The sequence below is a fragment of the Pelecanus crispus genome, chromosome 5 (assembly GCF_030463565.1).
Source record: "Pelecanus crispus isolate bPelCri1 chromosome 5, bPelCri1.pri, whole genome shotgun sequence".
In the NCBI taxonomy this organism is placed as follows: Eukaryota; Metazoa; Chordata; class Aves; order Pelecaniformes; family Pelecanidae; genus Pelecanus; species Pelecanus crispus.
In genome coordinates this window covers 41,800,699-41,817,633 of record NC_134647.1, presented here as the reverse complement: position 1 = coordinate 41,817,633, position 16,935 = coordinate 41,800,699, and the positions used below count along the sequence as shown (strand labels likewise).

Below are 16,935 nucleotides of genomic sequence, written 5' to 3'. Positions count from 1 at the left end.
CCACCACCTTTCGATGGAAACTACTGCTACTTGACAGAATCAGAACAACGTTGCAGATGCTTCTGTCTCTTGCTGTCTGGGATGCTTTGTGTCATGCCGTCTGAGAACAGACAACCCCAACATTCGCTACGTGCCACCCAGTTGTGGTTCTCCCTAAGCAGATTCAAACCTACTGCACTATATACATAGGAGTAGCTGATCCAAATGGCTGTGCCTGTGGGGGCCCTTCTTCGGGTACATTTAAAGTACAAGATCCGTCTACCGTATAAGAAGCACATAGGGCATTGCGTTAAGTTCTGCATCCAGAAGGCACAGCAGCCATTTATTGCCATTTAAAATGGCATTCAAAGAAAACACTTTAAACTGGACTGGAATTTTGTGTCTTGCTGAAAATTTTAAAAGAAACACTGTAAGTTTTGGACTTTCTCATGACAGTATCTGTAATTTAGTGACTACAGTAGAGTTAATCATAGTAGGTTTTTCATTTACAAATCACTGTGGAACCACAAGCCATTACAAAGCAAAACTCCTTCAGTGGAAACCATGGAAGAAGATGGTCTTGGAAGCAAAAGTGACCTTAAATGACTTTGCCAATAAAACAAAGGTGTTTGGAGGGATTTTTGCACCAGTTGAATCATAAGACTATTTTATTTCGGGGTAAATAGGCAATAGCTTCATTGAATTTTCAACTTTTATTTGTATTATTTAATCCCTGCTCTTGGAATTGAAGTAAACTACTTTTAAAGGATGTAAAGTTGCATTAATAAACCAGCATAAGGCCGTGTTTTAAGAAATGGTGGGTTTTGCACTTAGATCACTCACTTCAGTGCATTTGTCAAAGCAAGTTATCACTTGCTTAAACAAAATATGTAATGGTTTTTTTACATCAAAAGCTATCTACTGGTCCATGAACTACTAGGGAACTATGCCGCTACAAAATACAGGTCTAATTTTTAAAAAAATAACTGATAAGTAAAGAAGCACTTTAGAAAATATTACTGCCTATGGTTTTTCTACAAATACAGAAGTAGCGAATTATTTCCTTCTAAGGTCATTGTAACGGTTTTCCATTTCTCATGAACAATAACCAATTGAAATGTTGCAGGCAGTTTATTATACACAACTAGCACTGCAGCTCTGGTTTATTGGAAATTATTCTGAATGTACTACTCAAAGGAGAACAGCAGTTACCTGAAGAATAAAGGTGTCCTTCCCCCTTCAGCCCTAACAGAAAAGCTTGCGAGTAAGGCAGGCGACCAGTCCCTTAGGAACCTGCTCACACTATGAAGCACCATCTCCTGTTCAACAGGAGCAACCTTCTGTTGATACTGACTGCCTCAGTAGTTACGGTTCTATCAAGCCAAATCCAGACCCGCGAGAGGCCATTTCTTCTTAACTTGGTCTTCAGACTCTCTGGTCCAGATCTTTCCCCAGCCTCTTCATCGCAGGCTGGAGGTTAGAGTATAAACCGCTGCTATTTTCAATGTTAAGGGGATGGCCGGTATCTTCTTAGAGCACCTTCACAAATTAAATAAACCAAAACCAGTGTCTGAATGTGTTTCTCTGGTTTGGCTAGAAAGAAACACCTTTCTCTTCATCTCTTCTGAGTGCACCTGGAAATTTAGGAATGAAGTACTGAAATTAATATTCCAGGAAAAGGATGAAGAAGGCTTTTTTTGTGTCCCTGGGGAAATAAGTATGTCCTTGTTGATCAAATGTGGTGGAACATGAGGATTAAAGGAATCTTTTAAATGAAATTTCCACTCCAGTTAGGGCTTTGGGTTCTTTTTCTCTTTTGTTGTTTTTGAGAGGAACATTCAGGTGCAGAGCCAGGTTTCTTGTGGAATACCTCAAAATTGCTGTGGATACCAATTTACAATTTTCTGTGGTTGACTTGTGTAATTTCTGGTGTACAAAGCCTCTGGGGCCTAAAAAGTAAGGGTTTTTTAGAATGCAAACAAATGTGCTAAATACAACATCAAACTGATGATAAGGTGTATGATTGCCACCAGTCATCTTTTTATTTGTGGTAGTGGTGAAGACTGTCTCTCCTCGCAAGGTTCAAGAGAAACAACCTAGCAACTAAGTGTTGGTCCAAAAGGCTAAAAATAATACTTTGCTCATCAAGAAGTGGTGTGTTTATTATTTTGAAGTAGATTGCATCTTGCACCCCATAAGCATTAACCTCGTGACAGAAATCAGATGTGTATTTCAACCTGGATATGCTCTTAGTAGAAATCTTTGTGTGTGATAAAGTAGCTGAATGTTGAAGTCACATTTTTTTCCCCCCCTAACTTTCAGTATGACTTAGCTTTAGAATAAGAAGGGAATGAAAAAGTACTGGTTGGTTTATTGCAAACTGTTCTATGTTTTCCTGAGAAGAATGTACCGCAACAGGGCTTTGAACGGTAATAATAGCACATGCCCCGGTCCTTTTAATTGAGCTCCAAACGGGAGAGCCTCGGTACCCAGCCCGCTGATTCAGAGTGGAGCTGTGGTGGTGGCAGCCCAGTGAGGAATGGCTCCTGGGGAAACCAGGACGAGTTTCCTAGAATTTGTATTTAAAATTGCTATCCTTTGTTTTAATTTTAAATGTTAAATAATTTTATTGTTTGCAAATGGAATGTTACCTGAGATTTTTTGTTTTGTTTCTTAAAATCAAATCTGTTAGAAGATATGAGCGTGGAAAAGGACATTCATTAGCAGAACTTGCCAATAAAGATGTCACTTGTTTGGGTAGTTTTTATGGAGTGGTCTGTCATGATGATGTTACTGGTAAAAGTTCTCTTGGAAAATACAGACTTTTTGGATGATACCAGTGTAACGGACTCATTTTCCTTAATATATTACTGCAGGCACACAAACGCGAGCAACACTGGTTGTAAAATGGACAAAGGCAGGGGCTTGGTGTGAGTTAAGGGCATGGGTGTGAGACATACTCCTAAATATTAACATTTTTGATGGCAGGGTACACTTGGGCAGGTGGGGGGACAGGGACAGTGTCCCATCAGGAGAAATTTGAATGGTATCGCTAATGGAATTCATTCTCCACTTACGTATTTATGGTGAACATACAGGTAACCCACGTGGTAACTTCCAACAGAAGAATCTTCCACAACAGGAGCCAACTAGGTTCATCAGCCATGTCAATTTTAGTATGCCATTGCATCTTGCACTGATCATGGGCATTGTCGCAGAGCAGTCACTTAGATGTAATATGTTGAGGAGGAGGTTAGTACTTGTCTGCTTTTTTAAATCCTTTAAACAATGAATTATGTGGGTTTGGGGTTTAGTTTGGTTTAGGCAGCTAAGCAATGCCTTGCACACTTTAAGAACTTTACACGTATGTGTTTAAAAGAGGAGTAAGGGCCCGAACCAGCCTTGTAAAAACAACGTGTACATTTAAGATCAGTAGCCCGCGTAGCAGAAACTGGTATTTACAGGGTGACGTTCTCCAGTGCCTGTAATACGCTCCTTCACGCTGGAAGCCTTCCAGCTGCTGGTAGGTTTTAATAACTGTACGAGAAGACATGCTGCTGTCCGCCGCAGGCTGCGGCTTGCGCCTTCCGTGCTAAGCGCTGGGCGAACCGCCGGCCGCCGGGAGGGCGGCGGAGGAGCAAGGCCCCGGCGCCCCCGAGGCGACATGGCCGCGGCGGGCCTCGAAGGGGCGGGCAGCACGCGGGGAGGGGGGGGGGCGCAGGCGCCGCGCCGGCCAATCAGGGGCTCGAGCGCCTCCGTTGCAGCCAATGGGCTGGAGGCGCGGGCGGGGAGTGGCGGCTGGCGGCCGTTGAGCGCGTGCTCGGCGCGTCCGTTGTCGCTCGGCCGGGGCGGAGGCGGCGGGTGTGGGATGCCGGCCGCGGTTCGGCGCTGGTACGCAGGCGTTACGGGAGGCGGGGATTCGTTTAGGCAGCAGGAAGGTTGCTCAGCCTTCCCTGGAGCAGGGGTGAGCGCCGTGAGCGGCGGTTCCCTGCCTAGGCGGTCCCCTTGGGCGAGCGGGGGCACCGGGCAGCTGTGAGGGCTCCCCGGGGGCTCATCTGTGGCTCTCCACGCTGCACTGCGGATATCAGTGCTGGTTTCTTACCGACTTGGCTGTTGTTAAGCATCTAGCTGCGTCAGTAGTAGTAACAACAAGGTTTTTGTTATTTATCTAGGGCATACCTAAAGCTATTGTGGTTCTTGTTTCTTAACTCGTTCTTAAGGAAAAAAGTGAAGGGGTGGGAGGTCACTTCTCTGCGATAATATGTTGTAATTTGTGTGTAGGCATCTGAGATGTGCTTTGGCAGCATTACAGCAAGATTTTTAATTTCACATTAATTAGTTGCTCAAAGCTTCATTTGGGAGATAAAGGTAAAGTTAGTGTAGTAAGAAAGCTTTTGTGAAACAAAAATAGCTGTAGAAGTGCATAATGCAATCATGGTAAGGTTTTTTTGGAGGGTGACTGACTTATATTGATGATTTCTGTTAAGTGATTTCAATGATTTTTATTAAGTGATTTTAAATTATGTCATTTTAATGCTGATCCTTAGCGGAGGAGAATGAGTGGATGCAGATTTGAGGGACAAGACATTTTTCCCTGTGAGGTAGGGCTGTCAAGAAATATCTCTTAGGGGTCCATTCTGCAAACCTTCCTGTGCAGATACAAGGCCTGGGTCACACTGTTTATATCTGGAGCAGACAGAGCTCATGTAACTTGTATGTTAATCCCGGAGCAGTGGCCAAGAAACAGGCTTGAGTTTCCAGTCTCCCCTCATGCTCCACCAGCAGCCTGTCTCTCACTTCAGTACTTCACTTAGTTCCTTATGGACTGTGTTTCACCAAGCTGGAAACTTCCTCTGGAGAATGAACCAGTGACTTGTGTCTTTAGAAGGGTATGAAACCCAGCTTACGGGCCTGTCAGTTGGTCCGCATGCCCTCGCAGGGAGAAGAGTCACAGACGGGACTGTAATTTGCTGTGCTTTATGTAAGGTTATAGTCAGCTTGAAGACCTGTGACAGTAGTATAAAATTGGTATGTTTTGTTCAGTAGTTTAGAAAGCATACCTAACTGAGGAATATGTCTAATGTTTCTATGTATCCTTATCTTAATTATGAGCTTTTAGGGAAGGCAGAGAAGAGATGACAACCATTTATAAGACGCAAGCTTCACAAAGAGTGTCTTCCATCCCTATATGCTTTTTCTCTGCTTTTCGTTAATGTTTGCTATAAAACTAGGTTTGTTGCAAGTCCAGAGCAGGTGTATTGTTTTGGGTTGGTGTATTGTCTGGCTTTCTGCTCTAGCTAAAAGAAGCGCTCTGATCCAAGAAACCATCTTCCTGTTTTCCCTTATGTCTTACGGTTCTTGGTTGTAAAGATTCTCAGGTTTTCTTACAGTTCTGTGCTCGATAACCATTTCTTCTTGTTTCCCCAGAATTATAAGAATGTGCTTCTGTTTCTCCCTTGTCCAATATCTGAAGGCTTTTTTAGTTCTCAGAAGGCACAGAGCTCTAAGTTCACCTCTTCCCTCATTTAAGTAGTTTTTAAAAAATTTTATAGCTCCTGGGCTGGAGGATGTTTCCTACAGTAAATATGCTGGTCTTGAATCAAGAAGCTGTAAGCTTTCTGTGGCAAGGAGTGCTTACAGGCCAAGTGTACAATCAGGAATGACGTAAGGTCAGTTTGTGGTCACTGAATCCAGGACAACATCAGCATCCTGACTCCTGGAGTCAGTGCATACATCGAAACGCCTTGTGCACTGTCATGAAGTTAACGTACGATGTAAATAGCCCGCTGTGTATCAACAGGGATTCTGATGATTCAGCCAAGAAATGCTTCAGTGGTAAGAGGATGGAAACTTTGCCCAAGAGTTAAGAAAATAGGATTGATTGGTCTCTGAGGATGCTTTTACTCAATTGAAATCACCTGAGCAAGAACAGCAAATTCTTTTAACAGCCTTCTGTGAGCTCTTAGGATTTCTTTTGAGAATGTACTGTAAAAGTCCTAGCTTCTACCAGCATGCAGTAGGTAAAAATGAGATGGTTACTTTAACATTTTTTTAAACAGCAATATCCTCTTGTATACCATGAGTATCTCAAACTTCTCTTAATTTTTATTAAGGTGAGAAACATAGGAAGAGACAAGCCAATGACTTTGAGAGGCTGCAGTGGAAGTGAGTTCTGTGGATAACCTCTGAGGAGGAGGAGGACTTAGGTGTTTGTACCATGGAATTAGAAAAGAACAGCGATGTTAAAAGTGAAAGGAGATGCTTCAATCAGACCTCGCGTCTTTTTTCTTATTCTGAGGAAGCCAAGCGCACGCTCGTCGGAGATGTTGCAACAGGAGCTAACCACTCTGATTTTGGCCAGGCACATTCTGTCAATGTTTCAGAATTAAAGTTGTCAGAGGAAAGCTTGCCTTACTTAAGTTCATCTTTAGATGCAGATATTGAAATGTATAATAAACGGAGAATGAGAATTTGCTGTGCCTGGGTAGATGAAAGCAAGAAAGCAGCTGATCTATTGGAAAGGGCATATGACAGTACACACTCTAATTGCGGGGTGTGTGATGATTGCAGACAAAGCCATTTAGGTGAAGATTCACAGCTGGAGTATCTCAGTGCTAATGAGCAAGATTTTGATGATAGGAATAGCTCAAGTGAGTTTTCTGAGCAAAGGGAAACTATACGAATTGAAACCTTAAAGCTGATAGATCCAGTTCATGAAGTTTCACGGGATGGAGTCATAAAGGAACAAAATCTTGTTGATGTGTCAGAAGATTGTTCTCCTGCTTCTGAGTATGGTGTAGGTGACCAGACCTGCCCAGAAGCAGCTATGCCAGAGCTTCCCCACCTGCTTCAGGACTCTCTGTCTCTGCCAGATTGCAATGGCGTGACTTGTGATCATCAGGAAGAGCAAACAGAGTATCATAGTGTTGTTTGTGGAAGTATACTTGAAAGTCATTCTTGTGGGAGTAAAGAAAGGGTCTGTCCAAATCTGCTTGTATGTGACAGTTTAGAAAACGGAGAGCTGAAAGACGTCCCACTGATTGATGGCACACTGTCACCCCAAACGGCTACAAGTGAAGAAGTGTCTGAAAACAATGACAGACACATTCACAGCATCTCAGTGAAGCAAGACAATCCTTTAGCATCACCACGGGAGAGGGCCCCTGCAGTAGCCACGCAATTTTGCGAATGTACAGGGGACCCTGCTTTCTACAGTTGTGAAGAATCCAGTGTGTGCACACGTGGTGCCAGCTGCGTTGACCGCACTGCAAAGGATGCTGAAACCCAATTTCCAGTCTGTGCAATTCTCACTAGCAAGAATCCCTTTTTTGAGGTGGAACTTGCAGATAAATCCTCCTGTGGAAATACCAGCTGTCTGAACTCAGAGTTGGAGCATCAGGAAAACCTGAAAAACGTTAGCAGTCACTCTGTGGTTAACCAGGCTGTTGATGTGAGCTCTGATTTTAGAGCTTGCTTTACAACAAGCAGAAGTACCAGTGCTCAGGTTTGTCTCTTGTCCAGGGCTATTAATACAGAGATAACAATGATGAACAAATCTCGACCTGTGGGATGGTGCCGTGAAACCTGTGCAGACATTGCTTGCAATACAGACTGGTCATGTGGAACCAATAGTACAGAGGAAATTCGGCCACAGCTTACTGAGATGCTGGAAAAACACTCAGTTGGCAATACTGCAACAGCTGAAAGAAGTTCAAAAATTCAGGTAATTTAAAAAACCACAACCAAACAATTGTGATACATAGAACTTTTTTTAACTTAAAGTTGCTTGGAACTTGTCTATACCAATGTTAATCTGTAACTTTTTAAAATGTTTTTTTGTTTAGGAACAGCAGGAATCAAAAAATGAGCTCTGTAGCAGCGATTTAAAGATAAGCACTGACAGGTGGGTCATGAATTGTTCTTGGTTTGGAATTCTACATTCTGGATAAGATTTTTTTTTCACGTTTGAAAGGTTGTCCATGACTTACCAAAACTGATGGTACTAGAAGATTGCTGGGCAGCAGCTCCTACAGTGGAGTCTTTCAGAAGGACCAGGACAAGTCAGAAGAATGAGATGAAGACATCCTGAAATTGAACAGACCAAAGCAGTCTTGGTCTGCAGTTGCAGACTGGCCAAGTACAAGTTGAGTGTGTGTCAGCAGTGCTCCCATATGGTGAAGAAGGGAAGCCACATTCTGGGGCTGCATTAGCGAGAGTGCAGCCAGTGGATGGAGGGAAGTGCTGATTCTTCTCGGTTTGGTGCTCGTGAGGTTTCATCTTGAAAGGTATCTCCAGCTGTGGGCTTTGTAGTGCAAGAAAGAGATTGGCAGGCTAGAGAAAGCCCACCAGAGGACCATGGAGATGGCGAGGGGAGCTGGTGGAGCACCTGGTGTGTGGGGAAAGCTGAGGGAACTGGGTTTGGTCAGCCCAGAGAAGGGAAGGCTGGGGAGGTGGGGAACCTCCCTGCAGTTCTTGGCAGTCTGGTGGTGGTTGCCAAGAAGACAGAATTAAATTCATTGCAGAGGTGTGTTTTGAAAGGGCAAGAGCTAGCAGTTCCAGTGAGGGGAATTCTAAGTGGGTATAAGAAAAAGTTTCTTAGAGTAGCGTTGGAACAGTGTTGGAGAGATGGCACAGTCTCCTTTCTTGTTAAAACAAACAAAAAAATCTCCAAACCCAAAGCTGGACTGCGTAAGACCCCAAGCTAATTTTGAAGTTAGCCCTGCTTTGAACAGAGGTTTGTACTGCAGACCTCCAGAGATCCCTTCCAACCTAAATTATTCTGCAACTGTGGAAACAAAGTAAGTGTGTCTGTAGATCAACAGAGTTGCTAAGTTTCTTTTTGTTCTTATGACTGCACTTTTTGGATAGAAATGATTATGGTGGTCATGCAGTTTCTGCCTCTCAGTTAAGGCTGATTATAATGTGAAAGCTACTGTAAGACGTAATTTTTTTCTGTATGCTAAATAGGAGGAACTGATTTCATTTTTCTTTTTTCCTTAAATCGTGTTAGAAATAGCTTCTGGAAAGCTGCTTGTTTCAAAATAAAACATAATGACTGTAAAATATTGATTCAAGAGCTTCAAGACTTTGTTTATTATTATTATTTTAAAGGACGGTACACCTCAAACAAGCTGTGAAGAATTCTGCATCAGGCTACTGTCAAGAAATACTGCAAAGGGCAATTGAAGCAGAATTGCAGATTCTAAACACTCATTATCAGATGTGTTATCAGCACTGCTTGAAGATTTACAAACTGGCTTTGGAGGAAAACACATGTTTCAGCAGGCATGTACTTTAATGTCCTTTTAAATGAAATGAGTAACTTTTGTTAAATGGCATTAATTGCTAAATGTTACTGATGTATTCTATCCATGGCTTGTAATAGTGTTTATAGTTGGCATTGTTGTCCAAAAGAGGTTACATTCTCCTAACTGCCAAGTCTTATCTTCAGGCTAATTTTTTCTGTAGCATTCACAGACCCAGCAAAATACAGTTTGTTTCCAGGAAAGTATTTCTGTACAGGAGGAAAAGTACAGAAGGAATAGTACAGATCTGTCCAAAATGAATCCATTCAGGAATGGACAAGATGCATAGAGGGGGAGCTGGGGAGGAGGAGGTAAAAGAGAAAGAAAGAGGAGGTGAGGCAGGAAGGGAGTGGTGATTGCAGAGTCTCTAGCTGTTAAAGCATACGCTCTGTAATGAACCTGGAATTCAACCAGGAAGTCCTGCCTCTGAACACTTTACTGTGCCACGGATAGCTATAAAACCTCATTACCATAGTGTCTGCTCCATAGCTTAGGAGGGGGTTCAAGAGAGCACCTAGTAATGCTGTGAAACAGAGTATGGCTCCAGAGAGCTACTGTGTGCGTTGGGTGCGAGCTCCTGTTCATGCAGGATGTGGAGGAGTCTTTAAACACTATAAAATGTTTGGGCAGTTCTGGAAGCAGTAAAAGAAATGAAACGTCCGTGTAAGTTGATCTTATTTTCTAATACATATTTTAACAGATGTAATGGAAATACTGAATTAGGATCATCTCTCGTGTTGGTTTTGGAAGAGCTAAAAAAGAATTACAACAGTATGAGAATGAAAATAAAAATGGGCATACCTTTAAATTCACTTCCACCGCTATCAGTTGAGATGAAGTTGTTCCCAATCTCCTCCTCTTATGTCCCATGCAAGGTAATTTCTTAATTGCTTTTTGTTTTTAATATAAATTGTCTTCAGAAGATTAAGACAAATCTTTTCTTTTTTTGGCAGTTGTTCAGGGATGATCGTTGCTACAAGTAAGTAGTCCTCACTTGTGGTATTTATTAAAGTTCAAAATAAATGAGAAGTGAATTTAAAATATGTTAAACTTAGAATTTCTTTATTTCAGGATGTGTGATGTTGCTCCAAACTGTTTAGCTGAAAGACTAGCATAGCTCTTTGGGTGCAGTGATTTTATTTTAAGGAAATTTTTACTCTGTAGTGTTCTAATATGCAAACTGTGGAGTTGTATTTTTTTACTATCTTTATAGCAAAAGTTTTCAATTTACAGGTAATTTTCCTGGTTCCCTACTTGCACTACTAAAACCTTTGTCTCTAATCTTTATGCTGTCTGTCTTTAAAAAACAAAACAAAGCAAATACCCAAAACAAACAAAAAACCCCACCACCAAAAAACCCACCAAAACAAAAAGACTTTGCTGCCAACAAAGATAACATTAAGCATATAAGCAGCTGTTCTGCCAAGATTATCATTCAGTTATGAAGAATGATAGAAAAATAACTTCATATTTCAGGCAGATGTATGGTACTGCATATTCAGAATCATGTCCTCCACTTTACATAAGTGGAGATTAAAATGAATTTGGCAATAAGTTTTTACTGCATCAGGTAAACACCTAAAGATCTTTTTCAACTTTCTTGTTACGCATTAATAAAATTAATCAAAAATTGCATAGAGATTTCAACTTGTAAAAGACATACATCGAAACGTCACACAGAAAGCCATTTAGATATAAAGGAAAAATAGCCTAACAAAAACCTAGAATATAGCTTTATGTTTCAGGTTGCAACCAATGCAATTATAAAATACAGGTGTGAAAAAAACTTTGGTTCTCATTTTAAGCTAAGATTTATTAAGCACATATTTATTTCACTGTGAGCTTTTGGAAATACTTAAATTAATCTTTCAGAGTACTTGGTATCATTGTAGAATTTAAAATTGTTGTGCCGTATTTTGTATGAAATTCTTGGATCGGTTTTAGTTCTGTCTCAGGCGCAAGAAAAGCTGACTTTGAAGCACCAAAACTGCAAGAAAGGAAGATTTCTGTCAATATGGTAGGGACTACTTCATTACTGAACTTCATACACATTAATGTTGTAAAGCATAGTCTCCTTTTAGGTATATGCAAATACAATCAGAGTCTTCAAGGGTCAGGCTGCAATTCTCTGCCAGTAATTACAAATGCAGCTGATGTGACCAGAATTTTGATCGTCCTTTCAAAATAAAATAACTTGGGGGTTCTTAAAGACAATCACTAGGTTAACTTTTTAAAATTTACCTGTTTAATCAGTTAGTATTCTGAAGCTCAGAAAAATAATGTATAATCAGGTCCAGGTGCTATCACATAACTGAAACATGTTTGTAGGACAATCCACAGACTGTATGTTTAATTGATGGCCGTCAGCCAAGTGACTCTGCTTCCTTCAAGGCTTTTGAAGAACAACATAAAGGTCAGGATGTAGAATGTGGTAAGCCATCTGCTTCTAGTACAAATACTACATTATTTGTTAGTGAAGTTGTTGGGGGAAAAAACAAACCCTGCGTAAAACACATATGGATACTCAACTGTTCTTTCTGTGATGGCATGCTTAACATTATATCAGCTCTATATTATACTTCACATCTTGAAAAAAATTTTGCTACTGTTGTGGTTTAGCCCCTGTTGGCAACCAGGCACCACACAGCCACTCACTCACACTCACCGCTGGTGGGACAGGGGACCGAATCGGAAGGGCAAAAGTAAGAAAGCTCATGGGTGGAGATAAGAACAGTTTAATAATTGAAAGAAAATAATAGTAATAAAAATTGTAATGAAAAGGAGAACAAAGAGAGAGAGAGAAACAAAACCCAGGAAAAACAAGTGATGCAACCCCTTACCACCTGCTGGCCGACGCCCAGCCAGTCCTCGAGCAGCGACGCTGCCCCACCAGCCAACCCCCCCCCCCCAGTTTATATGCTGAGTATGATGTCATATGGCATGGAATGGCCCTTTGGTCAGTTTGGATCAACTGTCTTGGCTGTGCACCCTCCTAATTTCTTGTGCACCTGGCAGAGCATGGGAAGCTGAAAAGTCCTTGACTTCAAGTACTACTTAACACATTGATGTTTTAGTTGTTGCTATCAGCATTATTCTCATCCTAAATCCAAAACACAGCACTATGCCAGCTACTAGGAAGAAAATTAACTCTATCCCAGTTGAAACCAGGACAGCTGTTTAAATCAGAAGTGAAAACTAGCATGTGTCACCTCTTTGTAATGTAGTACCAAGTCACGTAGGTAGCTGGAATCCTCTTAAGAACACAGAAATTTGATATTCATTTCTATGACATACCATGGTCTGAATTTTAACACACTGAAATTTATTTCGACTGTCAAGGCTGTGTGAAAAATGAAGAAGGGAATGAATATTGGTTTGATGCTAAAGAGGACTTGACAGTAGCAGATTTTTCAGTAATATCTGAAGAAACAAAAAAGCAACAAGAAAAACAAGACACGGTTGATGTAAGAGGTGAGGTCATGTGCTTTAAGCTGCCATACCTAATAATGGTGTTTGTTGTTTATTTGAGTATTCTGTTCCTTCTACAAGCATAACTAAACTTGGAAAAAATGCTAGCTGGGTTTTCAGACTTACTTTTTCATTGACTTGCAGTCAATGCTTGTACAGATATTCAGCTCTTTTAATCCACATTTTTTTCTTGAAAACTTGACCTACAGTGGTTAAACTCAACTTAGTAAATGTCCAGCCAGTCATGTAGCTGGAAATCTATCTTTTTTTCTCTTCCTCCTCTTTCTGCTGCCTTCCCCCTACTGGCTTCTTAACAGTTAGCTGGGAATGGTCTGTGTTTGGAGACTTGGGTCCCAGTGACGGGCATGGTTAGAAGTCCCAGTGTGTTGAAAGCAGAGAGCTTGTGTGTTCTGTGGTGGGGAATCACAGTACACTACCCATGCTTTAGCAGTGGTACCTGTTAGTTCAGACCAGTGTTTTCTCTGGTTGTACCTCTTCTGCCTCTTCAACCCTCAGGAAATACTCAGGGAAAAGAGATTTCACAAACTGAACTGTTCTGCTTCTCATGGCACTCTCATTTTCTCTCAGAAGACACTCTTCATTCTTTTAGGTTTTTTAAAGGTTTTCTATCTGTGCTTTCCAAAATCTACAGAGAAGATGTTAGCCTGAACTGAAACAAGAATAGTTAGTTACACTTTGCTTTCTTATGTTTATTATTAGAAGCGAAGGTAATGGAGAGTGGAAATGAGTGTTCTTTTATTCATGTTGGTGGCCTAAGTTCCTCAGTGTCAGAGGTATGCCTGTTCTCATTTACATAGTAGTAATGTTGTGTCTTTTCTGAATTCTTCCATAGTACACCTTTGCAACGAAATATGCTTCTATTTTGTAGGGTGATTTAAGATCCCATTTCCAGAAGTATCCGATTTCTGATACTCTTACCTCAGTGGATTCTAGCAACTACAGGTATATTAATACAAGTTTTACTTGTTTCAGATATTTTTTTCTGTCAAATGAAGTGAATCATGGGAGAGGGGAGGGTGTTGTTCATTAATTTGTTTCAGTAGTCAATGTAGATATAGATAGGTTGACAAAAACTTGCCATTCCAGGCAGCTTCTCATCTTATAAGAAGTTAAGGAGTCTGAAATTTTCTGTTGAGTTTAATGGAGATACAGTTAATATTCAAAAGATGAGACCCATCATGTGTTCTTACTGATAGTAATTTATGTTTTACTTAGTTTCCTTTTTTTTTTTTTTTTTTTAAATTTTATGCCTTAGATATGCATTTCTTTCCTTTAAAGACACTGATAAAGCAAAGTTAGCTGTAGAGGAAATGAACCAGAAAAAAATAAAAGGAAAACCAGTAAGTGTTGAACTTGTAAATACTTCATCAGAGAACAAATATTTGGTTTCCCAAGTACTTACAAAAAAGCTTTGGCATGAAATCCAACCTGTTGATAACAGTCAAAGAAATGCTCAAGATAAAACACTCACTTCAGCCTCCAATTCTGAGAAAACACATGACGACACCTCTGCTTCTGAGAAAATGCCTCTCCTTCCCATAACTTCTTCAAAAATTTCTTGCTCTACACAAGTACCTTCAGAAACAAAGTGCCCTGGTCTGAAATCATCTACTGAAGATTCCGTCCATTATTTGCTTGGAGTTAATCAAAAGGTAAATAGTTATTACTAAGGCACCTTTATATGGCAGATTAAGAGCCTTAAAACTCTTGTCCCATAACATGTTATATTTAATATATATATAGAATGATGTTAGGATAGGAAAACGTTTTACGTGTCAGTAATAAATTTCTGGCATGCTGCAGAGGAGTGAGAGCACCATTCATTTGCCCGTGCATCAAATTGTGGTACTCCATCTTTTTTTCCTAATCCTAAGCCACTTGGGAACCTAGCCATTAGCACTAGATTTTTCATCTTGCTTTTCTCCTCTTTTGAGTTTCTGCTTGCAACACTTTTTTATGTGAATGTCTTGTGATTTTATACAGGAAAGATTTTTGGGATACTGGAGGGGAAACTTGGGGTTTTTAATACAAATATAAGAAACATCTATGTATAAATACAGTATTTTGTATTCGCTCAGGTTTGTCCTTGGAGGATAAGGCAAAGTTAGCAATTGCTGGTGTTGCTCTCATAAACTATATTGCTACCTTTGGGGCTTTAACTGTAAACATGCTACTCCTCTGGGAAATATAAATCTGATCTAATTTAAAGGAGCAGGAATGTCAGTTACACAAAAATGCATGTAGTAGTTTTAATTTACAGATTAGATAATATGACTGGTTGTATTAGAATAACTTATTGATCTGAATCTGTATCTGTCATTTTTTCTTTTTCCATAACAGGAATATTTATTAGTAGTAAAGACACATTGTATTGCTTGTACGATACTTAACCCATTCACTTTTTGCTTATTTTGATGCAATTCTAGGATACTGGAGAAAATTTCATGCAGAAAACATCTGCTCCATTCTTCATTAATTCATATGATGCCTTTATTTCTCCTAATACGTTGAACTTGAGCAGCTTTACCAAATTAATGAAGAAACTTCAAGAAATTCATCCAGAGGCTAGCAGGTGAGACTATTTGGATTTTATTTCTGCCCTGATTTGTAGTGGATCCAGTATCCATGGTAACTAAGTGCTAAATATGTTGCACAAGATGTGATGTAAATAGTTCTTTCTTTTATTCATACAGAGACAAAATTGTGGATGCTCTGCTGAAGGTGAGGAAAAACAACAAAGGTGTCCTGAGTGGCTTGTCCATCAATTCTATTGTGGAAAGGACCTCTGTCATTCTAAGGAAATCGACACCCAGTTGTGGGTGGAAAAAGCAATGTAAATAAGTGAGTATTCTAGCCTACAGAAATATTGAAATAAAAACACTTGAATTTGCGTAGCTGTATAGCCTGACTAGATTAGTAAGTAACTTAGTATAAAGCTCTGCAAGAAGTAGTGGAATGAATCCACCGAAACAGTGGTTTCTAAGGATTGTTAGCTGTTTTGCAGAACATCTTTAGACAGATTGGCTTGCTAGCTCTATGCACTCTATAAAACTTGGTATTCTGGGGGTTTTATTATGCAAACTGTTTTATTGATTAACTTAGTGGAGAACATCATCATACATATTCTGTACAAAGGTGACACCTAATGGCCAGTCCTTGTGTAGCAGTTCATAAAGAAATCCCAGCATAGACTCAATTTTGGTTTAAAAATTGGTGATTTGGTGGATGATCTGGCGTACGAGCTTCAGTTCTGGACTAGAAATCTAACAGAGTAAGATTGTATGTCTTTTAGTTTTTTCATGTTAAAGGACATCTCACATGATGACACAGCACTGGATGCTGCAGGAAGCTGCAGCAAGCTGAACTTCCTAAAACCACAGCCCGGAATTCCAGGGATGTGTATATATATTCTCCTGTAGGAGACATCCTTGAGTTGGCACTTGTTTCAGTCTCCTACTAAGCTTGGTATTCTGCTTGCTTTAGGGCTGCTAGCAGTGCCAGTACCATGTTTCCCACATACTCTTAGCAATGCTCCAGCTTCACTTTTGCCCGCAAACATAATCTGCCCGATACTTATTCTTCTGTAGTGTTTCTTCCCAAAACTGCATCAAATTCTTAATGCTCTGATTTTGGTCTCGAAGCTCCTGTTTCAAGGATGTCCAGGCGTCAGTTTAGTTTTAACTGATACCACCTCTTCCAAGATGAGTAGTATTTATGCCGATGGTTTTACATATCCAAGTATCTTTCCCACCCATTGAATCCTGCTTATCAGACTAAATTCTCCTGGCCAGATGCCTATGCACGTGTTACTGTAGTGCATGAGTGAACCATAACACAGCTTTAACTTGAACAGAACTGCTGTACATTACATACTAGAACTGTAATAGAGTGATTGTGCCCAGTAAGTTGAAGCAGAAGCCTCGGCTAGAAAAGCTTTCATAGATGCATTAAATATACAAATAGATGCTTATAGGTCATTCATCTCAGTCCTTGTTCTGGGAAGTAATATCAGTGACCAGAAAAGTCCTTCAGAAAGACTGACTGTAGATTGTGTTAACTACACAGAGGCACAGGATAGGATTTTACATACAGCATGATTATACCTCCCATAGTGATGAAGAACATGAAAGAATCTCAACCAATATGCATGTTTAGCCAAGTT

At 40.3% G+C, this 16,935-nt stretch overlaps 1 protein-coding gene across 1 annotated transcript in view; it reads left to right on the top strand.

Annotated features, from left to right (window-relative positions):
• The first annotated feature begins 6,196 nt into the window (after nt 1-6,196).
• Nucleotides 6,197-16,935, top strand: part of LOC104030713 (RNA-binding protein 44) — a 43,831-nt gene continuing 33,092 nt past the window's right edge. Inside the window, exons 1-13 of the mRNA XM_075711186.1 lie at nt 6,197-7,702; nt 7,824-7,882; nt 9,091-9,268; nt 9,953-10,159; nt 10,238-10,263; nt 11,229-11,301; nt 11,613-11,715; nt 12,624-12,755; nt 13,473-13,546; nt 13,642-13,715; nt 14,029-14,425; nt 15,200-15,345; nt 15,467-15,606. Of these exons, the coding sequence (XP_075567301.1) occupies nt 6,197-7,702; nt 7,824-7,882; nt 9,091-9,268; nt 9,953-10,159; nt 10,238-10,263; nt 11,229-11,301; nt 11,613-11,715; nt 12,624-12,755; nt 13,473-13,546; nt 13,642-13,715; nt 14,029-14,425; nt 15,200-15,345; nt 15,467-15,606 (3,115 nt within the window). The remainder of the gene's footprint in view (nt 7,703-7,823; nt 7,883-9,090; nt 9,269-9,952; nt 10,160-10,237; nt 10,264-11,228; nt 11,302-11,612; nt 11,716-12,623; nt 12,756-13,472; nt 13,547-13,641; nt 13,716-14,028; nt 14,426-15,199; nt 15,346-15,466; nt 15,607-16,935) is intronic.